Source organism: Vanacampus margaritifer, chromosome 9 (assembly GCF_051991255.1).
Source record: "Vanacampus margaritifer isolate UIUO_Vmar chromosome 9, RoL_Vmar_1.0, whole genome shotgun sequence".
In the NCBI taxonomy this organism is placed as follows: domain Eukaryota; kingdom Metazoa; phylum Chordata; class Actinopteri; order Syngnathiformes; family Syngnathidae; genus Vanacampus; species Vanacampus margaritifer.
In genome coordinates this window covers 24,883,260-24,909,574 of record NC_135440.1, presented here as the reverse complement: position 1 = coordinate 24,909,574, position 26,315 = coordinate 24,883,260, and the positions used below count along the sequence as shown (strand labels likewise).

At 41.0% G+C, this 26,315-nt stretch overlaps 2 protein-coding genes across 3 annotated transcripts; one reads left to right on the top strand and one right to left on the bottom strand.

Moving 5' to 3' along the window:
• Positions 1–458: 458 nt before the first annotated feature.
• sbk3 (SH3 domain binding kinase family, member 3) lies at positions 459–7,850 on the bottom strand. Its single transcript, XM_077575597.1, has 4 exons — positions 7,556–7,850; positions 4,902–5,049; positions 4,368–4,570; positions 459–2,513 (listed from the first exon to the last, which is right to left on the bottom strand). The coding sequence occupies exons 1-4, from the start codon at positions 7,610–7,612 to the stop codon at positions 1,770–1,772; spliced, it is 1,152 nt and encodes a 383-aa protein (XP_077431723.1). The 5' UTR covers positions 7,613–7,850; the 3' UTR covers positions 459–1,769.
• Positions 7,851–12,413: 4,563 nt separating this feature from the next.
• epn1a (epsin 1a) lies at positions 12,414–26,302 on the top strand. 2 transcript variants are annotated; one of them, XM_077575593.1, is made up of 13 exons: positions 12,414–12,708; positions 15,654–15,807; positions 16,238–16,339; positions 16,732–16,890; positions 18,276–18,404; positions 18,674–18,794; positions 18,876–19,033; positions 19,197–19,268; positions 20,238–20,321; positions 21,290–21,581; positions 23,158–23,322; positions 23,459–23,701; positions 25,311–26,302. In XM_077575593.1, the coding sequence occupies exons 3-13, from the start codon at positions 16,271–16,273 to the stop codon at positions 25,772–25,774; spliced, it is 1,956 nt and encodes a 651-aa protein (XP_077431719.1). In that variant the 5' UTR covers positions 12,414–12,708; positions 15,654–15,807; positions 16,238–16,270; the 3' UTR covers positions 25,775–26,302. The 2 variants fall into 2 exon arrangements, with proteins under 2 accessions (XP_077431719.1, XP_077431720.1); XM_077575594.1 differs by lacking the exon at positions 19,197–19,268 and having other exon boundaries at positions 12,415–12,708.
• The last annotated feature ends 13 nt before the right edge of the window (positions 26,303–26,315 follow it).

Below are 26,315 nucleotides of genomic sequence, written 5' to 3'. Positions count from 1 at the left end.
TTGATTTACAGATTTTTTTTTAAAATTATTAATAATTGTTCACAACCAGTATAAAGTAAGGTGAGCTTGGATACGCATAAAAATGAAATACAGTGTTTATGAAAAATGTTGTTGGAACCCGTTAGGTTAAGGTTGGTAACAGCTGCCGAGTGGTTGAGACATTCTTCTCACCCTACAACTATGGGAGGAGTTAATGTTAGCGATAGTTAAAGGCACATGTATAAATCAAGCTATAATACGATATATATTTTTAGTTTTAATTTCAATATGAAGTATGTAAAGTGACCCAAGATGGTCAAGGCAGTCAATCAATGACTGTTTCTGTATTGTTATATTGTTTTTATAAATACATCATTGCTCGTATGAATATTGTGATATTGATCATGTGATATATATGATGTAAAGTTTTATGTCAATGCAAACAAATTTGTCATGAATTGTTTGTCATACTGTTTTTTTATTAAAACACACATATTTACACACTGGAATCTATACAACAGCAGTAGTGGCAATGATATCTACATATATACCTGTATACATTTTTTTTAAAACCTATGAAAAATACAGAACCTAATATTTGCAATTCAATATCATTTATACACTCACTGGCCACAACATTAGCCACACCTGCACAATTCATTGAGATTCAATGCAATTCCGCCTTAACAAAGATAATGTTTTTGTTACAATATTTAACCTTATCCTACGTATGAAATACATAAAACAAATATTATTATTTTTTATATTGCTGCATTGGCTACTGGCAGGTGTTTCATATATTTTTCCATACTCCCCAAACTACTGTATTGTTTTTGGAGAGCCATTGTTTACAATATTTTTGCTTTGACTTGGGAGCAAAAATTTGAGATGTGAGCACTTGTGAGTTACGTCACAAGCAGCAGTTTGGCAGAGAGTAAATTTAAATTTCATTTTGTGTATTTAAAAAAAAAAAACACACACATAAATTTGCCATAGCAAACTCTGCTATCTTAATGCTAACAAACATTGCAAAATACCATAAATGGGCTAACCTTGGTCTCCCAGTGTTACAGAACAGATATTTGAACACAAATGGTGGTGACGTTTCTATCATACTTCTGCCAAGGAGCACACACCAGAAGGAGCAACACATATACATTGCAATGAAGCAAAAAAAATCGGGCGTATAGTGTGCTATTTTTTTATAGTTTAAAAAACATACTATGAAAATATTTGTTGTTTTTTTAAGAGGCCATTAACGGCTTAGTGGCATTTCCATTCATTTCAATGGCTAAAATGATTTGAGATACAAGTATATCGATACTTAAAAATGTATTTTCCTTGTTAGAAAGAGCAAGTTGAGCAAAAAGTACTGAAACATTGAACCGTTGGACATTCAAACGTTTAGAGAAGGTCAATTGAAGTTCACTGGTAACATTTTAGGTTCACCCTGAAATTCATACAATGTCCTTAACTCATTCACTGCCATAAATTCCTTCATATTAAAAATTAGGGGCGACTGGCGATTAAAATTTGTAATTGTAATTAATTGCATGATTTCAATAGTTAACTCACGATTAGTCACAAATTTTATATCTGTTCTAAATGAGTAATAGAATAAAATTCTAAGTTTTCATACTCTTGTTAACAAAAATAATTTTTTTTAAACGAATAGAAATAGTTGAAATTAATTTTTGACGTCTATAGCCGTCAATGGCAGTGAATGAGTTAACTTTTTGTGAATATCGTATCTGGTCAAATAGAAAAACTAAAATCCCTCATATGTTCCCTTATCTCTCCCCTCTTCCCTCCCTCACAATCTCCTCTCCCACTCCTCCTCCCGCCTCTCTGATTTTCCTGGCTTCCCTCTCAGCCTCCTCGTCCCTCCTCGTCTCCTCCTTCTCCGTCTCCGTGAGCCAGGGTCCTCCCAGGTAGCTCAGGATCTCCTCGGGGTTCCCTCGCCGCTCCGGGTCCGGGTGGAGCAGCTGTCGGAAAAGCGCCATGACCAGCGAGCTCAGGCCGTGGAACTGTGACGGAGGCGGGTTGTTCCGGTGGTTCTCCTTCATGATGGTGTAGCAGTCCGCTTCCTTCCCGCCGCTCTCGCTCCCGCGCTCAAACCAGGCCTTGTATTTGGTATAGCCGGGATCGGCGCCGGTGCTCTCCTCCCAGGGGAAGCAACCGGTCAGCAGGCAGTAGGTGAGGATTCCGAGGGCCCAGCTGTCGATGCAGGGCTCCACCGTTATCCACATGTGCTCCTTCTCCTCCTCTGTGACCTCCTTCGCCTTCTCCGCCTCCTTGGCCGACTCCACCTCGGGGGTGCAGAAGGGCGACTCGTACCAGACGGCGCCGACGGTGTAGCCGATGGGCCGGGTCAGGCCAAAGTCACCCAGTTTGACCCAGCGGCACGAGCTGTCGCACAGGAAGATGTTCTCGGGTTTGATGTCCCGGTGGACGAAGCCCAGGGTGTGGAGGTGGGTCACGGCGCCGCTCAGCTGGGACATCACCCTCTGGACGTGCTCCTCGTCCAGGCCGACCTACAACACAGCGGACACGCCTTTTAAAGCTAATTCTTGGGTACGGATTATCGTGAAGGGATGAAATGACAATCTATCATGTTAATGAGTTCTCGTGATAATTAGGAAACAGATCAATATCAACTTTCTATAAATCTCATACCTAAAAAATCATAATGTCCCATCACTGGTGAGCTATTTTTAGAACAGGCAGTGAGCCCTGGTGTTAAATGGCGACCCCAAGTGGACAAATGTGTTTTTGTTGACTCTTGCGTTGTTTTAATCAGAATTAGCTTTTTAGTTTAATTTTATGTTTCCTTTGTTTGTCTTATCTCAAGCAGGGGCGTGTAAAGGAGGGGGCCGATGCGAAGCAATTCCACCCCCCATCTACGGTATATAAAGGAAGCGGGCACACAACCTGACTTACGGCTACATATTGACAGTAAGTGTGAAAATGTTTACCTTTTTGTTTACATTGTATTTGGGGCCCTGGTTTCTTTCAGTCTTTGTTGGTTCATTGTACCTTGTTTGCCTTTTTGTCAATATATTTCTGGTTCCTCTTTGCATCCACACCTCCACCACCAAAACCCTCAAATAAGACAATTTCCATCCATTCAGTCCCAACCATTTTCACTGAAGCAACCCCCTTCGCTCCCGGCTGTTTAATTGGATTTTGACTGATTTTACAAGGCCCACAGAATATTGTGTTCTAGTGCTATAAAAACATGGAACCTACCAAAAGAAAGATTATAGTCTCTTCTTTCATCAGGAAAAAAAAGTACATTTGTATATGTTTCCGTTTTGCAGCAATTAGCATTGGAATATAGCTAAGTTTTATCATTATTCACAAACCTGTTGAAAACACTGGCAAAAAGAGCTTGTTGCAACATGGCCCTGGCTGATCTCTTATACTCTGCTGCCACTTGCTGGCTGTTTTTTGTTGTTGTAATTACCATTGCTTTAAGCAACCTCTTCAGGTCATTTTTGGGAGTGAAGGACAAAATAATTTAAAAAAACGTATTTATACGTTTTTGGGTTTGAATGAGTTAATTTGGCTTTACACGATCAGGATTTTTCGGGTAATTAGTGATTAACGAGTTTTGAAAAAAGACTGATCACTGATTCAGTAGGAAGATGGAGCAACATATCTATTAAAAAAAAAAAAGATTTATGGGGGGGGGGCGCTTAAAAAAACGCTGATAAACATTAAAATGACATGTGATGTCATATTTCGCAGAGCCAATCAATGACGTTATTGAGTGATTGGGCAAATTAAGACATTACAGCCGATCACCGATTTTGCATGAAATGCAAAATATCGTCCGAATTCAAATTTTTAAGTTTGCAGGTCCTCGACCATTCGCTACTCAGGCTCCACTTCTCTGGAATTCCCTTCGTGTGGAAATTAGAGCCACCGCCACAGTTGGTATATTTAAATCTTATTTTTCCCACACGAGAACATGCAAACACCGAGCCAAGATTTTTACCCAGAACCACTCAACGTTGGGGCACATGTGCTAACCGCTAGGACCACCGTGTTGCTATCGCTCAGCATTCACAACACAATTGTGGCGTGCTGAGAACAAGTCACACACACACACACTCAGTGACGCTGATGGAAACCTCCTGCCTCACTTCACACGCTTGCCTGCTGCTAGCCCGAGAGCCGAGCTGCGTGTTCTCGCTCTTATCGCTCGCTTTACTTGTTACTGGCTGTGACAAGACGCCTGGTGACCTTTATCCACGTCTTTTTTTTTTTTTTTTGCTGATATAGACAAAAGTTCTTTAATCCGGCCCACCGAGCATTTAACACTTGGCCCAACCGTGTGTGTTCAAAATCGAACCAAGTGCCCTTGAGCACAAAAGTCAACTGACCTCTGATACAATCACGCTGAACAAGTCCCCGTAGAGGCCGGCCTGCTGGGCAAAGACGTAGTGCGACGAGGTGGAAAAAAAGATGCCCAGCGCGCGTGTCAGCGAGGGGTGCGTGCAGTAGGAAAGAGACAAGTTGTATTCCCGCAGGAAGGACGTGAGACTCGTGGACTGGCGAGGGAAGAACTTCAGTGCCATCGGCGTTCCTGGAAGCAGATAAATGACACGATGTGAAACATACGATGGAACCCGATCCTGAAGAATAGCTCTCGATTAAAACGGCGGGTGTGTAAAAGGCAAAATGGAGGCTATCCAAAAAACTCATCCGTCCTCACATTACTTGACGTTTCATCGCAAGCGTGAAACCAGAGCCGGGATTGGTTACATTAGAGATGCATTAGTGGCTTTATTTTGCATGGCGCAAGCCGCGTGTTACCTAACCCAGTTAAGGGAGCGGGACGGCGCGGGCGGGAATTCCACGCGGCGACAATTGAGACGTAATGAGCTTTGATGTGTCACGGCAACGGGCCGCCTGACCTTTCTTCCTGTGTACGGCCAGCATGACCTTGCCGTAGGAGCCTTCGCCCAGGAACTTGAGGACCTGGAAGTGGTCGGACACCTTGAGGTTGGAGATGGCCTGCGCCGACAGGAAGCAGCGCTCGTCAAGCTCCTTGGCATTTGCCGCCTGCGTGGAAGCGGAGGAGGGGGAAGTAAATGTCAACCGGATGTTTATCTTTGTCTTGCGTTGTGATGTGTTAATACGTAAGAAAAGAACAATCTTTCACTCAAAAATGAAGCAACGCGCTTATCCTCATGGGAAATGTGGTCTTCTTTTAGACATAACGTTACCGCTTTTGTCCATATGGCGCCGCCATAATCAACATAAACTGAAAGTTCCTTAGTGTTGCTTTAACTAGGGCTGGGATTTAAACAATTGAATAATTGATATAAAATGGATTTTCCTTTTCGAACCCAATATCGATTCATAAAACCGTGAATCGATTATTTAAATATCTAATTTTTCCCCAATAATAGAATTTTAAAGGCAATTTTTTTTCTATCTTACTGTTTTCTTGAAATTTACTGTTCACATGAATTTAAAAGTATTTTCTGAAATTATGCGGTTAATTAAAAAAAAAAATTATAGCTTAGAAGCACTAAAAATGAATGCACTAATTTTGACACCCCTAGTAATAGTGGTAGGGAGTAATAAGTAACTACTTTTTCAAGTAACTAACTAGTAATGAGTAATCTATTACTGATTTTGAGTAACTTGCCCAACACTGTATACAGTATGCTTTTACAGTCCTAACTTAAAACTCAGGCTTCAGTCAGATATCCCAGCATGCATTTGGGCAGAAAGTGTCAGGACACATGTTCTCTCTCTTTCGTCCTACGAGCGTGGTAAACACGGTGTTTTATCAGGACGATGGCGGCATCTGGAGCTGTCACTCAGCTCTTAATGGTCGACGCTTTGTCTCCTCCAGTCACAGCTTGGATGATACGCTTTGAAGTCAATCCCTTATCACGTCAACCCGGGCAAATTTGGGAAGGGTGCGAACGTTTGCAAGGCAGCACTCCAGACAAAAAACATGCTTCGACTGTCATGTGACGACATGCAAAACCTTTTGGGAGATTTGCACACATTCCCTGCTGGCGTCGGAATAAAATGTCTTCAAGTGGGAGAGTGACACTTGGCAGAGATATGATGAAGACGTCTCCATTTTTTAAATAGAGCATTTGACCTCTTCGATGTTGAGCAGATGGATTAAGCGCGATGGATTCAAATGTCCAAAAAATTCAAAGACAGTCACGTTAGAGGAAGCATGTTTATGCCAATGACCTGGCAGTTTGTCATATAGCGTTACGGACCATGTAAATCGATGCTGATTTAGGGCGACATGGAACAAAATATCTACTGTTAGATTCTTTGACTGCTTTCCAAAGTCTTGGGGGCTGGCAACCAGTCCAGGGTGTACCCCGCGTCTCGCCCCAGGTCAGATGGGATAAGCCCCAGATCGCCCCGACCCTAATGTGGATAAGCGCTATGGAAAATGGCTGCCTGGCTGGTTTTCCAGTGTTTTAATTAAGAACGATGTTACATTCCCAAAATGCAGATCTGATTCCTTCATGTTGGAAACTTTAAAATGAGATTTTAATCTTTTATCTGCAATTCGAAGGATTTTTTTTTTTTTACGTCAAATGTTTTGTGGCTTTATTCACCTGTTTTTGTTTGCGTTTTTCAATTTCTATATATTTTAATTCATATTTATTTATTTTTATCTATATTTAAAAGCTTTATTAATTAATTTAATAGTAAATAAATAAATATAAAAACGCTTTCAAAATGTTATTTTACATTTTAAAAGCGTTTTTCTATTTAACATTAATTTTTTTAATTTTTTACTTAAAAGCTGTGCGTGACAAATTCATTATTATTATTTTATGTCTAACCTACAGTAAAATATTTTATGAATTTCTGCACGGTCGCATTATGTTTATTTTGTATGGGTTGAAATTTTAACTTATTATTATTATTATTATTTAAAAGTGCATGGTTTTAATATTTCTTATACAGTAATATTTATTTAACTTTCTATATTCTTTTGAGTATAGAAAAGTCCTTCCATTTACATAGTTTATTTTACAAACAAAACAAAACAAAATATTTCCTATCATTTGTATGTTAAGATAATCTTTACCTTCATATTCAAGGGTAATATAAGCAATAAATGTATTAATAAGTATACTTATATTGAATATGAATATATATATATATATATATATATATATATATATATATATATAATTAAATATACAACTGCAGTGTTTGCAACAGTTTTATAGGTTAATTAAACATATGTTTATAGATTCTAATACTGAAAATCACAGAGGAGTCGTCCATTTTTTATTGCACGGAGAGCATGTTCGCAAGATGAAATTATTATTCAAGCTAATGGCATGACTCATGGATTTCTTTTAGCGCCCCGCATGGGCCAACATTCTGAACGTGAAGTTCGGAGGGAGCGCCGGACTCGGACGAAGCTGAGTATTAGCTGATAAAAGGCAAATTGATGGTAGGCAATAAAATAAATGGACAAAGAAGCAATAAAATTAGCTTTGCATGCTTTGGCAAGTTTGCGCTTAAAAAAAACAACAACTGGATAAATGAATTTGATGAAAGTACTCACTGTCATGCTTGTATGAAGTTTGTGCTGGTCGACTTCTTTTCGGCTGATCGTCCTCATAAGCTTGTCGTCGCACTTGGATGCAGCAGGTGTGCTGCGCCGTAGCCGTTTGCGCGCTTGCGGATGAGTCGATCGGACCCGCAGCTGATCGGCGCAGTGGCAAAGTAGACAATGACCGCCTCTCCCTGAGGGGACACACTTAGTCCAACACTCTCTCTCTTTTCCTGCTCTGCGGCCAAGTCTGTCTGCAGCTCGCCTGGTGGGACTGCTGGCAAGTGGGCCTGAACGGGTCGCGAGGTATTTCAAACTTCTCTTTCACCCGCAGACCCCCCCCCCCCCCCTCACCTCCCACAGCCACTGTTGATGCCCCCCTTCCACTCCCATTTCCAATATGTCACTCACCTTTCTTGCCTCCCCCCCACCGTCACTCCGTCCCTCCCTCTTTCCACGTCTCGCCTTTTTTCTCACCCCTCGCTCACAGTCTGAGTCGGTGAATTCCCTCCGTCGTGCAGGATTCCTGGATAATCAACAGGTATGCAGGAATGGTCGCAATAGGCCAACAAGCTGTACTCTTGATCCCAGGACTCTTACTGGGATTACAGAGTACAGTTAAGCGTGCCTCTGCGGGATTTATTGTCCCAGATCACTCTCCTCTTATGTTACTCTTCATTCCATGTCTATCAATGCATGGGCAGTAATAAAGGAATGAAGCGCACAAAATATGTCAACCCCCACCCCAGCCGACCCGCGTTAATGCATTCAACTGTTTGAAGACTTCCCAAAACAGCTTCAATCAGATCCAGGACCCTCATCTCACTTTTCATTTTACCGTGAACTGACGTAAACAACATTTGTCCATCGTGAGAAGTCATTACATAAAATACGATGCATGACACGTTTTTAATGAAGAAAAATGTCACTTTTTTGCGAATTATACACTGAACGCAACAATGTGGAGTAAACAGTATTGACTGGCGAGTATGTTTGAATTTATTTAAATTAGGGGTGTCAGGCGATTATTATTTTTTTTATCTTAATTAATCACATGACTTCAATAATTAACTCACAATTAATCGCAAATTTTATATCTATTCTAAATGTAGTTTTCATACTCTTGTTGAAAAAATGTTAAGCGAATAGAAATATGGCTGCATCTTTTAGTCATTTCATAATAATTCATAAAATTGAGTTAAAAATAAACAGATGTACTATACTGTAAAAAAAAATGTGATATTGATTTGTAATTTTCTGCCACTAGATGGCATGATTGCATTTGTAAGACACTGGTGACAGCTCAGTGCATTTTTCTTTTCATATTAACTCATTTACTGCCATAAATTCATTTAAAAAAAAGATTATTAAAAATTAAAGGCAAGAGGCGATTACATTTTTTTGTTGTAATTAATCGCATGACTTCACTAGTTAACTCACGATTAATCACACATTTTAGTGTTACTAAATGTACTAGTACTAGTTACTTCCCCCGACCGTTATTGCTTAAATAGTATTCATTAATCAGTTCCACATAATCGTCATACTTCTTAATGATCAAATATAATATCCATCCCTACTATCTCTGTCTTGGAACCTATTATGGGATGACAGCAAAGAGTTGCAACGGAGCCTTCCGCACGCACAAAAAAAAAAAAACAGATTCCATTCAAACATTAGCATCTTCATGCCAGCTGTTCTTCCTACTTAGCACCATCTGCAGGTCAAACGTGCTCTTCTCCGGCTCGCATCGCCTCAACACCCTCCTCCTCTTTCTGTCGACGCCCTTAGATTTCCCCCCTGGTAGTACACACTAGCGGACTATTATTGCTACCGCCAGCGTTATGTAACACAAACACAGGCTGCTATCACAACGAGCGGGCCGTACTCAGGTTACTGGCCGCCCACCTGACCCCTGCTGTGTTTTGGGCCCCTCATGGATGCCATGCACAAGGCAGTTTGTAGTCACTCTATAGGGGATCCTCCGCCCCTGCTGTGGCAACCTCGGTCCACTCCATCATCCTAAATACAGCCTTCGTCACTCGGTCAACGGTGTTTACACACATGCACAATACATGTCAACATGTTGACAGTTAAAAAAAAAAAAGCATTTTATAGTTATAATGTAATATGAATCCAACGGCTATAACGTTCCAACAATAATGTTAATCCGACTGCTAACTAATGCTAGCTAACTTACTAGCTCATAGCATGGGGCCATAGTAGACACTTGTCGATATACTGTAGTTGTGTGTCAAGTTCAGAGGTGGCAAATCCAGGTCCGGAAAGTAAAAACCATGCCACAGTTTGGCTTTAGCCACAGGCGCTAGCTAGCTAGCTAGAAAGCTCCCTAGCTAGCTCCTATGGTGTTTGTTTACCTTTTAGGGAGCTAGCAAGCTAGCATCAGGGGCTAAAGCCAAACTGTGGCAGGGTTTTTACTTTCTTGACCTGGATTTGACACCTCTGGTCAAGTTTTGTTGTTGTTGTTGTTGTGTGAAATAGTTTTAGATCTGAAATGTTCAACATTAACTACTGACAAAAAAATATACAGGGGTAAAATAATTGTCCTGACTAAAACGTTGACATTTTTTGTTGACTAAAACTAGACAAATAAAATTATGTTTTCTTGGACTAAAATGCTAGATTTATAGTCGACTAAAAATGGACTAAATAAAAACGGGATGAGGTTGACCTACTATGTTAAAAACTAACAAGCGTGATTAAAACTGGACTTAAACTGAGACTAAATTTAAAAATGGCTGATAAAATTAACACCACTACAAGCACAGTTTGAAAGTTAAACAAATAACGGCGGCTTTCTAATAGTCGATGGTTCCTCCGTTGGCTAGTAACAAACATACAGAAGAATTGGTTTAATTGATTATCTTCAAATAAATACCGTAATCCTTTGGGTGGTTCAAGAACATTGTAAAAGGCCGCAGCGCATAGAAAATGTTGGGAATTCCTGTTTCATTTGCCAACAAGAAGATTTCAACATTGTTAAAGGGATATTTGACTCATTGAGCCATTTTCAGCAGTAAAAAGTTCATATTTTGTCCAGAATTAATTTGATGAATTTTTCATGTACAATTAATGAGCTGAGGAAGTAGGTAACTAACAACCAATCATGGCTTTGTCAGCACAGGTGATGTCATCTTCAGTCGACAGCAAGTGGACAAAAATGTTTTTAAAGCTATTAATTGTACAATTTTAAAAAATGAAGTTATCAAATTCTGGATAAAATATGAACTTTTTACTACTGAAAATGGCTCATTGAGTCAAGTATCCCTTTAACAGTTGGTTTGAGGATACCTAAATTGTTCGGATGAAATGTTTGGCGTGGGGTAACAAAGTTTGGCTGTGTGACATAACCACTCGCCGCACCACCTGTCACAATGGCCTTTTGTGACAGTGATAATCGCCTGCATTTTTTTGGTTTATCTCCACGAGATTAATATTTCCAAAGCAGTGTCACTGTGCTTTAGCATACTATCTTTCCGCACGGGTCATGCCACAGTGTTTTCTCCTGTCGCCCTTCCCTGGTGAGACCTGAGATAAAAGAGGAACACAGGAACACGCATGTCTGCAAGGGCAGCTGTTCCTGTGTTGTTCTGATCTGCGGGGCTTACTATGTAGTATTTATGGATCCACAGACAAATGACTGTGAGCGTACAGTTAGTGCCGCTATGTGGATGGCGCACGCTACAACCACAGCCCCTGTCACGCATTACAACTGCTTAGCGTCTCTTTTGCACTGATTAGTCAGCATGACTGCAAGTAATCGGCACTAGACAATAACACTGTGTAGCACAAGTGCACCACCGCCAAGGTCAATCTGTCAACTGAAGAACAAAAAAAAAAGCAAAACAAAATTACAACGCTTTAGCGTAGTAGTCTTCTTAATTGTATTTGGGGGGGCATGGGACCTGGGGAATGTGTTGTTTTTATTTAGTTGTTTTTTTAAATTATGCCTTAAAATAATAAATTACACATCCACTCCAGTAGGTGGCAGTGGTACTCTTATTTATTTATTTTATTTCAGGTGTATTAATGCACTTCAACTCTTTTCTGTGGCAGACTGAAAAAAAACATGTTAATAAAGTTATCCTTTCTTGTACATTGATTTATTTTTATTTATTTATTTTATTGTTTTCTTTAATGTTAATAATATGCAGTGGTATACTTCTAACAATTTTGTAGACAAATTATGCTATTTATATAGTCTGGGTGAAGGGTTGTTGGAAAGGGGCATGAAATATTTTCTGCTTCCTATGAGGGGCATAATAACACAAATGAATTGAGAATTACTGTACTAGTGATACTAGTACTACACTGAATGAGAATCCCAAAATAAAAATATAGAAACAACAATTCCTACACCACTGACCTAAACCAGAACAAGTCATTACGCAACATTGGACATATAATTGTCGTTTACCGGTGTAAAATAAAACAAAATAAAATAATTTTTAATCCAATCTCTATGTAATTTGGTGGAAGCTTGGCCAAGGAAGAATAGTGCATCTTACTAATGCTATGGCGATTTCTCGCCAATATTTATATGACTACAATTTCAACTACTTCTGGATAGATAGATAGATAGATAGATAGATAGATAGATAGATAGATAGATAGATAGATAGATAGATAGATAGATGGATAGACTGGCTGACGTCATCATCAGATAGAGATGACAGCAACACAATGGACGGAAGTTGTTCTCATCAAGTAAATGAGGTCTGTGTGTACATCTTGTCGTTTGTCTATTTTATTGACGTTGTTGTAAATGATGCAAAGTGTTTCTGTGCAACTTGGCCGTGCGTGCGTGTGCGTGAGCGTGAGGAAAACAAAGGTGGCGGGGGTGCGGTCTGGCCGTCGTCGCTAGCGGAAGCGGAAACTCGGCCATCTCCTCCTCGCTGCTCCGTTCAGGCTAGCCCGGGGTCAGTCCACACGCTCCGATTTGGATCTTTTCTCGGGCCGTCTCGTCACCTATGTGGCCCACGTTTTGTTTGTTCGTGTGACCGCGTCACACTCGGCTGCGCTCCTCATGCCGGACATGCCCGAGCCGTTTCGCAGTCCAAATGGCGAACTAGCATCAGCTAGCTCGCTAGCTAATCTCTCTTAGCCGCAAGCAGCAAGTGATACCTTTGACCACTCGCTTACCGGTAGGTAACAGAACACCCGCTATGGTTGATTTTTAACATTTGGGCTTAACCGCGTGCTTGAACATTTGTCGTATATTGTTGCTCCACAGCTAAGCCATCGTGTAGCTTGTTTCTACTTTACCCAGACTCAAGTGAAAGCTTGGGGGCAAAGTGTTTTTTTTTTAAGCACAGGTACAAACCCACGGGATAGTGGTTAGCATTAGCTAGCACAGGCAAATGACAGATGAAGTCAGTGAGTGGTTATTTTTAGCTTCTCAACCTCTCGTTCAGCTTTTCAATAATACATTTGAATTTGTTTAAGTTGTGTCTGTTGTAGTGTTTGAATGGAGTAGCCGTCCGGTCTTTTCAGGCTTTAGCTAAGTTAGCATAGCAAGTGTTAAGTTGGTAGGCGTGTCAGGCAGGCTGCTTCAATAAGTGGAGGCTGTTTTGTTCATGTCAATTTTATACTTGTTAATCACAACATCGTGTTTTACTTGCAACATACGATGACAATAAAGGCTTTCAGTTCTAGTCTGACCTTCGTGGGTGCACGTCATAACGTCAGTGTAACCACGAGCTGTTGATATGGATCGTTGGCAAATTCCCCTCAAACAAGTCAAGTCGATTTTATTTATATAACGTCAGTTCATAAGTTATTTAGAAACACTTTACACAATGAGCAAACCATCAACCTAACTCATCATACATTATGTTATGTATATAAGAAAATCAATTGAACCCCACAGTCCTATAAATAGCAACCTGACAAGATTTCCCCAAAATGAGTCTATCAAAATGCAGAGTCCCTTTAGAACGGCCACTTAAACCCGAGTACACCGCACAAAGATTTTGGAATATTGGATCGATGGTTGGTTCCAAAGTAATACATTTTTTTCGTGTTAGCAATAACACTATAACTTGATTATTTCTCAACTAATCTCCTTGACCCTTTTGATTCTTCTTGTACCCGGGGAACTCCTTCTCTGATTGGCAGACAAGTTTTAGTTAAAAGTATCCAGGGCCCAAAGTCGATACATCAAAAATACCGTCACGTTGCCCTAAAAACTTGACCTAAATAGCGTAGATGAAACATTTGGTGAGATGAGTCATGTGGGCAGTAGAATAAGTAATTCGCGTTGATCATCAATTATTATTTTCATTGGTGTGTTTGTTATTGTGGATTTTAGAGGCGTTTGAAATGCTTATTTCCTGTGTTGTAGGAAATTCCACAAAGATGGCGGCCACTTGTCACGTTGCTACTGTAAACACTTGAGGACGGAGGCTAGAACGCCGTCAACTCGCATTAGAGACGTGGCCAAATACGACTAAAGTGGACTAAAGTTTGCAATTCACACCTGCACATCAACGGGAAAACTGCAATGCTATATTGGGTTTTATACTTCTTCAATTTGCACTGTATATAATCAAACCACAAAAACGTGGTGCGATTGTCAAGGATGGCCACAGAGAAGAAAACAGGCAAGAAAAAAAGAACAGTGGATATTTTTGAGGAAAGTTGTTGGCAATGATTGCTCGCCGCAAAAGGCATGTAAAGTACTGTATACTCCCTTATCCATCGGCTTGTCTGAACTTTGAGACTCAGTGGTGGCTAACTGACACAGGTATTTAGTTTGTTATGCAACCCTTTGACCTGTGTGTGGCTTTAGATATTCGATTCAATGTTTGGTCTTTTTTTTTTTTTATGCAGCTGGGATTGTCGATGCACACAGTGAGTGATTATTTCAGGACATGGAAATAGTTTAAAAGTATTTTGAATCAACATACACGGTTGTATCAGTGGTTTGGAGGCCAAGCTGTGCACTTTGCTCACACTCTCCCGTCTTGATATAGCCATGCGGTATATCAATGTAATAATATCTGAGAAGTGCTGCTGGAGCTAAGAGACTGATGACCTGTGCTTGGCTGATGACCTGTGCTTGACTGGGTTACTTCCGAGTAGGCAGAGTGACATACTTTAAAGATGTGAAAATGTCCAGTTTTGTGGACAAAGAAAATATTACCCATGATGAGTATTTTTTTAATTTATTTTTTCTGTCTTGAGTTGCAAGCAAAAGTTTGACTTCTTGGCACTAGATGGTGGCAGTGAACTTCACAACAAGCAGCAGTTTAGTAGATGCGCAACAATTTTTACAAAAAAAAACAGAGGCCAAGTGCTTGCTGTAAACTGTTTACTGGGGGAAAAAAATAAACAAAAACGAGAATTACACGTTGCATATTTAGTCAAACAGCCCATAACTTTGTCCGATGATGGTCTGCAAAATGACAATTAACTTTTTTTTTTGTTGTTCTCGTGCGGTGGCGCATGGAGGAGGTAGGGAGCAAGACGAAAGAAATACTGCAAACACTGATACCTTTTGTTCTCTGCATTCCCCTTTAAAAAGGCGACTGGGTACTATTTAGCCCCAAGGACAACATGAGTAGCATGAGTAATCTACAGGTCTGTTTTAAAAAATAGCTTCCCAGTGATAGGACACTGTGAATTGCTAAGAAAAAATAATACAGAAGACAAACCTAACATGGTACATGTTTTCTGTACCAATATTCTATATTTTGTTTGACTAAAATGAAAATGTGTTTGATGATAGGTGGGGGGTTATTTATTTACCAACATTTAAGAGCTCTGAGGTTTGTGCCAACATTAAATGTGTCACAATTCGTGGGTACTGTACAGTTGATGCCAGTTCAAACATTTCTGATAGTGAATTCTGGCTCAGTGAGACTGTCTGCTCTTCCAAGCAAATAAAATTTATTCTCTCTGCCCATGAGCCATTTCTTAATTTCCAATCATGTGATTTTTCTCACTGAATATCTGCTTTGTCCTCATTTTATCACGGGCACTTTGGAATCTGCTACTCAGCCAGTGTGTGCGTGGGTGACTTACTTGGCAGCCGACACCGAGTGACCGTGTCATTTATTTGTGTTGTTTGTCTTCTCCCACTCCGCAGTCTTCATCTCCCGGCGTCTGTGATTTTGCGATCCAATGTTGCCACGGGAAGGAAGAAGACGCAGCTCGCTGTGAATGAGCGGCGCGCCAGACCAAAAGGCCAGCACGCGTACCAAGAGGAGAAGCGGCGATTCTGCATTATTCTTGTGTAACAGGTGTGCACAACACTGACCTTCTTTCTCCCTTTATTGCTACAAACGATGTAATGCAAGGTTTCCCTGAACTTTTTTTTGACGGAAGTACAAAGTTAGAAACTGTGATTCCTTTGAGCAACCCAAATTCTATCATAAAACGACATAGAAAGTACATAAGGTTTCAGCAAATTCACCAAACACCCTCCTGTGATGGTGAAAATAATATAAAAGTGTCTGTTTAGACAACAAAATGAAGACAAAGTGGTTATCTAATTTCTTTATTACAAAAATAAACGCTCAATGTCACCATCAACTAGTGTTTTGTGAAAGCTTTCAGCCCACAGACACACGGCAAGCTCATCTTACTCCTTCCAGTTTGGTTATACTTCATTTAATTGGTATGAAGAAGTCTAAAAAAAAAATTTTTTTTTTGTCAAATACCGCTCTTCAGAGTCCAACACAGCTCGACGGCCCGGCGGTTGCCATGTCGACCTCATCGCTACGGCGACAAGTGAAGAACATCGTCCACAACTATTCAGAGGCTGAAATCAAGGTTGTATTTTATGCCTTTTCTGGCAACTATTTCCGTTGCCTTCTCTTCTCTCTTTCTCTCGCTCTCTCCCTTTTTTTTCTTTTTTTTTTTAAAACACCCACATCCCCTTTTGTGTGTACGATTTCCGTCAGCTCATGTCATGCCTCACCACAGCACCGGTAGCACAATGTCTGTTGGTAATCGAATACAATATTTGTTTGAAGCAATCCTTTTTCTCTTTCCTCTCATTATATACTGCATGACCTCGCACAATCACATCAAGCCTTCATTAATTGGCCTCCTCCAACTCATTTTCCTGACGGTTTGCATTGATGCTCACGACAGCAACAGACCTCGAGTGCGACGCAGAATGACCCAGACAGTGGATGCATTGAAGTCTGTCCTTCGTTTAGGTTCGAGAAGCGACGTCCAATGACCCGTGGGGCCCCAGCAGCTCTCTGATGTCAGAGATAGCCGATCTGACGTACAATGTTGTGGCCTTCTCGGAAATCATGAGCATGGTGTGGAAGCGCCTCAATGACCATGGCAAGAACTGGAGGCACGTCTACAAGGTGTGTGTGAATTCAATCCATGCTTGAAAATGGTTTGTAAATGAATGCCTTCTTTTCACAATTTTTAGACTCCCTTTCAGTTCATCGCCACACCTCAAATAGATTGCTCCTTTTATCCCCCTCAGGAATAAAAATAACCGGTTGTGCTTCTATGCGGCTGGACTTACCTTTCCTAAACAGATACCTCCTTTTGGAAGTTTACGCCGCAGTGTACCGAGTGAGCAACAGTTGCTAAACATTGTCCTGAAAAGAATTACGTTAAGAAACACACGATGATGTTCGCTGACTAAGAGTTTGTGTCTCATTGGTGAAAGGAGAACTAGAAAAGTTTGATTTTATTCCACCCAGGACACACATAATTAGTACAGTAATAGGAGTAGTGTTTGAACAACTAAACCCGCAACCTTTTTCACTGAAGCAACCCCCTTCGCTCCCGGCTGTTTTACTGATTTTGCAAGGTCCACAGAATATTCTGTTCTATTGCTATAAAAACATGGAACCTACCAAAAGAAAGATTCTCTTCTTTCATCAGGAAAAAAAGTATATTTGTATCTTTTTCTGTTTTGCAACAATTAGCAATAGAATATAGCTAAGTTTCATCATTATTTACAAATCTGTTTTAAACAGCTTGTTTGAAACATGGCCCTGGTTGATCTCTTACACTCTGCTGCCACCTGCTGGCATTTTTTTGTTGTCGTAATAACTGCCATTGCAGAAACTGTATGCTTGCATTAAAAAAAACATTAAAAAAACGTATAAATATGTTTTTGGGAGTCCAGGACAAAGATTTTAAAAAGTTATTTATACATTTTTGGGTTTGAATGAGTTACTTGTTATTGTAGCCAACTATAATGTAAAGAAAGTCGATTAATCGAGAATGTAAAAATATATGATAAAGTACAGTAAAGTGTTCCCTGACCTTTTGTGTGTCACAGACCTATTTTTCGTAAAGACATTCGAACGGGCGGGCATTGAGACAAATGCGACTCGCCATAGTTCTAATTGGGATGCACATGGTTGTCGTCGGTGAGATTGTGAGCTGTGTTTTTAATCATTTATTTTTTCTCAAAATGTGTTTTCATGAAACTGGACCTTAGCACAAAAGCTGTTTGGTGGCCACTGAAAAAATATCAATGACTTGTATTGCTTAATCGATTTTGACTTTGCTTTCAACACATTAATGGATGATAAAAATGTTTAGTCCTCCAAACCCATCCTTTAGTTCGGCTGTAATACAATAAATTTACTTTACTGTATTTAATCCGTATTCCAAAAATTCAAAGGATTGTGCCCCCTAATTGTTGAGTAATCACACATCAATATGTTTAGAATTGCGTTAGTTTAAAAAAAAAAAATTTGTAAGCTGTTGTGTTCATGTCTGCCAGGCCATGACTCTTATGGAATATCTGATCAAGACGGGTTCCGAGCGGGTCGCCCAGCAGTGCCGAGAGAACATATACGCAGTCCAGACCCTGAAGGATTTCCAGTACATCGACAGGGACGGCAAAGACCAGGTATGCAAACACGCCAATGCCCACAAAGGTGTGTGCATTGTGAAATGCAAAGTGATTCATTCGAAAGTTCCGCTTTGTTGTGGTATCAGATAAGTTTGACCTCTTGTGCAAGTCTCACAAAGCCAGCTATAAAATCTTGCTTTATGGGACAACGCTAATTTTTTTTTACAAGCACTTACACTAAATCAGCAATGCAGTATAATAAGCAGTGCAAGTGATTTAACGAAGAATTTGAATACCGGGGTGCCTTCATGTTTGGAATTCTCCAGGGCGTGAATGTACGCGAGAAAGCCAAACAGTTGGTCATCCTGCTGAAAGACGAAGAGAGACTAAGAGAGGAGAGGATCCACGCCCTCAAAACCAAAGAGAAGATGGCACAGACCTCCAGTGGTGAGACTGTTGCGTTTTCCTCAAAGCGATGAACCTCACCTCGCCGCTCGCCCAACACGCTCATTTGGCGTTGTATTCCAGCTTCTTCGGCGCCATCGGCACCCAACCTGGGGGGCAGCCTGTCGCTGGGCTCCCACTCCGGCGGGGCCGACCCCGAGCAGGCGTGGCCCCAGAGCTCCGGAGAGGAGGACCTGCAGCTCCAGCTGGCTTTGGCCATGAGTAAAGAAGAAGCCGAGCAGGTAACACAAAGCAGCCGGGTGGAGAGAAGAAACTAATTTATTGAATTGTTTTGCAGTTTGACTATGCCAGCAAGTGCTGTGCATGCAGATGACATTTTCAGTGATGTTAGGCCACACCTACACCTAGCTTTGCTCTCACCATGTAACCCCTGACCTCCCCCAGACTAGCAAGGACCCTCTGGAGGACGCAGAGATCCGCTTTGCAATCACACTCAGCAAAGAGATGCAACAAGAGGTTAGGGGCAGCCGGCGGGCACAGCCGGCCGGCCCGCCATCGACTATCTTGTCTTTCTGTCATCTGGGATTCAAAGCATTGTTCAATCAAGATGACAAATTTACTGTTCATTTTATCACATCTTTTTTCCAGAGCCTTTCACACCAATAGTTTGCTTTTTGTTGGTCCACATGACTTTTGTCCTTTTCCCCCCTGGTCTGCTTTAACACGGTAAAATCCTTCATTTGCCAGTTTGCCAGAGTTGAAACGGTTCAGTTGATCCGTGACCAAAGTTCATTACTGCCCTGTGTTAACACCTGACCAAATAAAACGCACCAAAGGGGAAAATGGATGAGATTTTGATTAAAAAAGACCAAGCACAAGAATATACATAACCTCGTGTGTTTGATTATTTCAAGGTAATCCAATTCTGGAATTTGCATGCCAAATATCTTGTCTAACACCATATTTAACCCTCCATGTTGTGCTCTACAAACATTGATTCTTCTTTCCTCATCAACCGAACTTTGGACTTGATTAGAAATCTCTCCTACTGACATCTCACTTCTGTTATTTTCCCGTACTTCTTCCTGAAACCACAACATTTACTGTCACTCCTTAGATAAAATGTCACTCAATGATCTGGATATGGTTCACGCCAGCCAGTCCTTTGTTTGATGAATTCTACTGTCTGCTTCTTTCTAAACAGACCCACAGTTGATTATTAGCCTGCACAGTGCTTTTCATTTAAGACTTCACACTGGCAGTCAGTTGGGTCAGCATGTGCTTCTTCTATTGAACACACCATCATGAGCTTTAAAAAAAAAAACTTATAGAATCTCTGATCTGTCTAGAGTGATTTGTCTGCAGTTTTATTTACCCAAGGGATTTCTTATGACTAAAAAAAAAAAAAAAGAAAAAGTTATTGCTAACCTCAAGATGTGCATCACACTTTGCTTATGTTATTTTGTGTGTGTGTGTGATTGGCAGGAGGAACGACTGCGCAGAGGCGACGACTTGCGACTGCAAATGGCCCTCGAGGAGAGCAGGAGGGAGAAAGCGAAGCCGGAAGAGGTTTGTGTGTATGTGTGCGTATGTGTGTGTGTGTTTGTGTCACACACAGCGTCAGCTGCTCCTCACAACACTGATTTACAAGTGGTTCTTGTTTGTTAAATGCCTCGTGAATTGTGCTGCAGCCACATTTTTTATTTTATTTTTTTAACATTAGCTGGCAACACGTGCTGCTGGAGTTGGTTGGCCAAAAAAATATATATACAAAGGATCCGAATTTATGAAGTAGAAAATCTAGAATTTGGAAATCCCATTCATCAAAATCATGACACTGAGCTGCTTCCTGCACATTTTTATTTTTTTTCTATCTTGGCTATTGCTTGCATGATTGATTTTGTTTTTTCACTGGAACTACGAGTGACATTTTTTTTCATTTTACCAATCAAACTGAACCAAGCAGTCACATGACTGCCCCACATTAAAAAACACTTTTTTAAAGTGACTCATTGGCACGAATGTGTGCCTAAAAATGTTAGCATTTCAGCCTACAAGAACTCAACGACATAAAATAGTTCGTCTTAGTCTGCATTTGCAAAATGTAACATCAAATTTGTCTAATTTTGCTGTTATGTCAAATGACTGAAAATGGGAAATTTAATATTTACAGTGATAAAACAACACTGATTAATATTACATGCAATTTAGGGCTGCTCAGTTATGGAAAAAAAAAAATCACGATTATTTTTGGTAATAATTAGTCATAATTATTCAAATGATTATTTTTTGGTACAAAACAAGAAAATGTTTAAACATTTAGAAATATTAAGACAAATAAAATTCTTTCAAACACTATAATTATGTAAGTTCCTTTTCGACCAAGCAAGATTGATTAAATTTGTCATTTTAAAATAAAAAAGGTGCAAATATATGAATTTAAACAACTCAAATGTTTTTTTTGTGGAGTGTAATAATTGAAATTTGAATTTAATTTTGATTGATTGCACAGCCCTACAATGTTCTGTGCTCAACAGGGTGCTCTAATGGAACTGGGTGCCGTGGACCCTTGGGGTGCACCTGCCGCCGCCGCCACTCCTGCCGCCGTGGGCTCAGCCGGCCCTTCCCCTCCGCCAACTCTTCCCATCGCCACTTCGGGTCCGTGGGACACGACCGCCACAGACCCATGGGGGGTAGCCTCGCCCACTTCCCCAACTAGCTCCGACCCCTGGGGCGGAGGGCCGCCGCCGCCAACTATAGCCCCTCCTCCGGACCCCTGGGGAGAGACTTCCAACAAAGTTAACAACGTGGACCCCTGGGGAAGCTCAGGTAGGCAACAGTAACTTTCCTCACCTGTCCGGTGTCATAACCACACAGCACCCATGTTGTTACCATTCTGCCATTTCTTGTCATTGACTCTCATGCTTTCAAGCTAATGTGGAGGAAAGCATGCTTGTTCAATTCATCCTCCTTCTGTGTCTAAAGCAGGATGTAAATCCTTTTGTTTCGATTTAGGATTGACTGGCTGTTTCTCAAGCAGAGTGCTCTCATGTTTTTATGTATGAAGTCACAAGCTCCTCAAAAATGAGAACGAACAAAATGCCTGACGGTGCCACCAGTGTGTCAGATGAGAGCCTCTGTTTCGGAAACCAGCTTCCTGCTTCTTCCCCACTGTGGATTTGTACTAGGGCTGGGCAGCCTAAAGATAACATCTCCAATTTGTTTCACCAAAAATCTCATTGTAGTCCATTTATTTTCTGCTCCCATTGCTGATAGAAAAACCAATTGACGTTATTTAAAACAAATGTGCTTTTTTTCCCTTCTATTTGCTTTATTTCTCTTGTACGACTTATTAGGGCTATGTATAATATAAATATATTTTTGGGGGGAGGGCGTTGGTCAATATTCCGAGAAAAAATTGCTTTTGCGACTTTATAAAGTTGCAAATTTGCGAGAGAAAAAAATTCTGAAACTTAACAAGAAATACACATGGCGTACTACTATGATGTTTGTGCCAATACTTATCGTCGGGTTTTCAAATAAGGAGATAGTAATTGCTTCAGCAGAGATGAACCATATGATGTTTGAAGCGTTGGACGCGGCCAGCGACAAAGACGCCTCGCTTTGCGAAGGTTCACACCCTGAAGATCATGCATTAAAGTTAATTTGTTAAAATAAATATTGACTTGTACATTTATGTTTTATAGAACTATTATTTACATAGTCATCATTTTTTATTTTTTTGTACAAGTATCTAAATTGATGTCGATAGTTACCTAAAGTATGCCAGCTTCTGATTGGTTAGTGTTTAGTCAGCTGATAGGGGATCAGGAAGTGTTGTCGCTCTAGCCGTCGTGTAGGACGAGTAAAGTTTCAATTAAGAATGAATCCGTCTCCATCCTGCCTTTTCATTTTATAAACAGTGTCCCATTAACCGCAAATCCTCACATGATTAGATTATAGCTATAGTGTCTTTCTCGTCATTTTTTCTCTTGCAAATTTGCCTCTTAAAGTTTTTTTTTTTTCTTGGAATATTGCCCCCTCCCTCTGACAAAACATATTTATATGTGGCAATAATACGTCGTCGTACTCCTGATACCAAGATTTAAAAAAAGAAATAAAAATTTAATAAAATAAAAATTAAGTGCTCCCTATTGGATAAATATCCGCTTTATCAATACAGTTTATTGTTTAATTCTCAAAACAACCACAAATTTGCTCGCTGTCATTGCAGACACATCAGCGGGGACGCACTTTGAATTACTGAATTCCAATTTTTAAAAAAAAAAACAAAGAAATGATCGTAAATGGAGGAATCGCCCAGCCCTAATTTGTACCTGTAAGGTGTTGTGTTAATCCTCCCCTGCCCCCCCTGCATCTCCCCCCCCTTCCTTCCCCCCTGTAGCCGTGACACCCCCCGGTGTCGACCCCTGGGGCCCCTCAGTGCCACCCAGCACTTCCTCCTCAGGGGGCCCAGTAGACCCCTGGGCGAAGGACGTGCCTGTCCCTGCCTCTGACCCAATCACCTCCGACATCTGGAGTGACTCCGCCAAACACACTAACGGCACAGGTACATTCACACCCGTGAGCCGCATGGTTAAGTTACAAACACACATCATGCAGTCGTCCTCGTCCACCATTTCATCCCCTCCAAGTGGTTCGATTCCAGTTATATTCCAGCGGCCGACTTTCCGCTCATTTCTCAGGCGATCTTGAGCGGCGAGGTTCCTCTGCGATGGGCTGCAACAGCACCGGCTCGCCCGTGCCCTTTGACCTCTCCTCCCTGGGCTCTTCCCTACCTGTTCGCAAGACTCCCGAGTCCTTCCTCGGGCCCAACGCAGCGCTGGTTGATCTCGACTCGCTGGTGTCGTCCAAACCAAAACCCAAACAGCCGCCGCCTCCTTCCATCTCCTCGACGTCGGCGCACAACCCCTTCCTCCAGAACACAGGTGAGCTACAACCAATGGGAAACCAATTATGGTACCTCCTTGGCTCTGTACTATCCCCACGAGTGCATTTGTACCTTGACTAGAGGCAGGCGATGCAAGTTGTCAACAGTGTTCCCTCGCATTAACGCGGTTCGCTTTTCCTGGCCTCGCTTTTTTGCGTGCATTTTTTATTTTTATTTTTTTACAATAGCGAACCTATTTTTAGAATGTATGAAGGTTTGAACTAGTGCTGTCAAAGTTAAAAGCGTTAACTGATTCATTAATCACAAAAATTATCGCATTAATCGTGAATTAATGCAGATTAATCACACTATTAATTTTGGCCATAGATGATCCTTTAGCGCGTGACAGCGGAGTGCTACGTTTAAGGTAGCACGGGTTGTGTTTGAGCCATTAACATAATTACATGCATTAAAGTAAAGTAAGCATTTAATGACTGTTTTAGAAATATTTGTTTGTGTCAAAATATTCAAATGTTGAAGACGTCCTCTTCACATTAAATGTCAAAAGAATTCACACATAACCTGGTGCGGGAAAAAAAATGTTGATTAAAAAAGCCTTTTTTGTTAAGCGATTAATCGTGATTAATCAAAATTCTAAGATGTGATTAATCGTTTGATAGCTCTAGTTTGAACATTGAGCGTTTAAACGAGAGAAATGTGAGAAAACGTAACTATCTCTATAAGACAAGTGTGATGAGGGGTTTTAAAGCCTTATAACATTCATAATAGGGGTCAAAATTAGTGCTCATTAGTAAACATAGTAAACATTTTTTTAACGGCCGCCCTCTTACTCGGAAAGCCTGTACTGGGGGAATTCCAGTCGCAACGCAGCAGACACGTCCACGTCAAAATGTAGCAGAAATCAATTTAATAACAATGCATATATATTTGTGGAGACTGGGGTCAAGTTGTTTTTTTACAATTTTAAAAATGCAGAATTTCACGAGTTCTTAATATGAAAAGAAAAACGCACTGAGCTGTCACCGTCTTATAAATGCAATTATGCCATCTAGTGGCAAAAAAATGACCGACACAAATCAATATCTCACTTGTTTTTTTACAGTACATCTTTTTAATTTGAATGCAATTTTGTGATTTATTTTGAAATTAATGTATCAATGACTAAAAGATGCAGACATTTCTATTTAACATTTTGTTCCCACTTTTATGTTAACAGGAGTATGAAAACTTTTATTGTGCATTTTATTGTAAATTTAGAATAGATATTAATTTTGGGATTAATCATGAGTTGACTATTGGAGTCATGTGATTAATTGCAATTTAAAAAAAATATTAATCACCTGACAACTTATAATAAATACAATGTAAATAATAAAGCTGACTATTTTGCGGATTTCACTTATTGCGGGTCTTTTTTCGTAACGTAAGGAAGGAGAACATCACGAATGTAGAAGGGCTGACAACATGTTAATGTGCAGTTGTACAATGTGCTCATTTAGGCGGAACATTTGTGATGGTCAATTTCAACACAACAGTGTCATTTTGACAACAAAATTACAAAAAAGACAACTTTTATTTTGTCGTTCTGTCCTGAGCTTGGCCACGTAACAAATTGAAATTGCGACCTTTCCCCCGTTTGCCCTCAGGTTCCTCCCCAGCACCCGGCATGGCCGTGACCCCGGGCAGCACCATCTCCAGCCGCGGCGTCTCCCCGACGCCGGCCTCGTCCAACCCTTTTGGCGTGGCCCCGCCCATGACCTCCATCTCGCCTCAGCCCTCGTCGCTGGGCCTGAGCGGCCTTCGCACCAGCCCCGTGCCTCCCAACCCCTTGCTGGGCATCTCGACGCCAGGGATGGGCATGGGCCCGATGAGCATGGGGCCCCCCCCGGGCATGGGCCTGGGCATGATGCAGGCCGGCCCCATGGGCATGGGCTACAGCGGGCTCTCCCCGATGGCGCCGCCCGGCTCCGGTATGCTGGGCCCCGGGGGGGTCGCGCCCCCTCAGCTGATTTTGGGTGGGCCCGGCAGAGCGGGAGGAGTGATGGGAACGGGGGGCGCGGTAGGAGGCGCGGGGACGACGGGAGGCAGCACCAATCCCTTTCTTCTTTGAGGACGTGTCGCCCGTTTGAAGCTCCTTTGTCATAACCTGCTGCTCCCTTTTTATTCAACACGCAAAATGTCCACTCGGCTCTTTTGAAACGAAAATCATTTCTGTCTGTCCAAGAAGCATTTCACTGAGGACTCATTTCACCATGTTCATTTCAAGAGGGGTTATTTTGGGGGTCCGGGGGGAAATAGAGATCTATTTATGTAGTGGTCTTTATGTTCCATGTGAAACTCACGTCTAACATTTTGCGCACTGAGAGAAAAAGCTGCCGCCGAGAACGAATAACAAACCGGAGGGTGGAACTCTGCCTCCTCTTCCTCCACAAACACTGAATCTGTGAGAGGAAAAGCGCGCATGAAGAATTATTTTTAAACAAACTGCACATGGACTGGAAAAAAAAAAAAAAAAAGCATTTCAGGTACAATGTGGTCAAATCATTTCAATTAATTTAAGCATAATTTATTGTATTTTTGGGAACAATTAAGGAAAATCAAATGTGATCATGCCATATATAAAGAAATCAAATGCTTATTTTCCTTATTTC

What these genes read in the sequence shown, in the direction of transcription:
- sbk3 (XM_077575597.1), bottom strand. Translation starts at nt 7,612, where the DNA reads ATGAGGACGATCAGCCGAAAAGAAGTCGACCAGCACAAACTTCATACA. An exon ending in GGCCGTACACAGGAAGAAAG is followed by an intron (nt 4,571 to 4,901) that starts GTCAGGCGGCCC and finishes ATCTGCTTCCAG; the next exon opens with GAACGCCGATGGCACTGAAG. An exon ending in TCAGCGTGATTGTATCAGAG is followed by an intron (nt 2,514 to 4,367) that starts GTCAGTTGACTT and finishes GCTGTGTTGTAG; the next exon opens with GTCGGCCTGGACGAGGAGCA.
- epn1a (XM_077575593.1), top strand. Translation starts at nt 16,271, where the DNA reads ATGTCGACCTCATCGCTACGGCGACAAGTGAAGAACATCGTCCACAAC. An exon ending in ACTGGAGGCACGTCTACAAG is followed by an intron (nt 16,891 to 18,275) that starts GTGTGTGTGAAT and finishes CATGTCTGCCAG; the next exon opens with GCCATGACTCTTATGGAATA. An exon ending in GCAAAGAGATGCAACAAGAG is followed by an intron (nt 19,269 to 20,237) that starts GTTAGGGGCAGC and finishes TGTGATTGGCAG; the next exon opens with GAGGAACGACTGCGCAGAGG.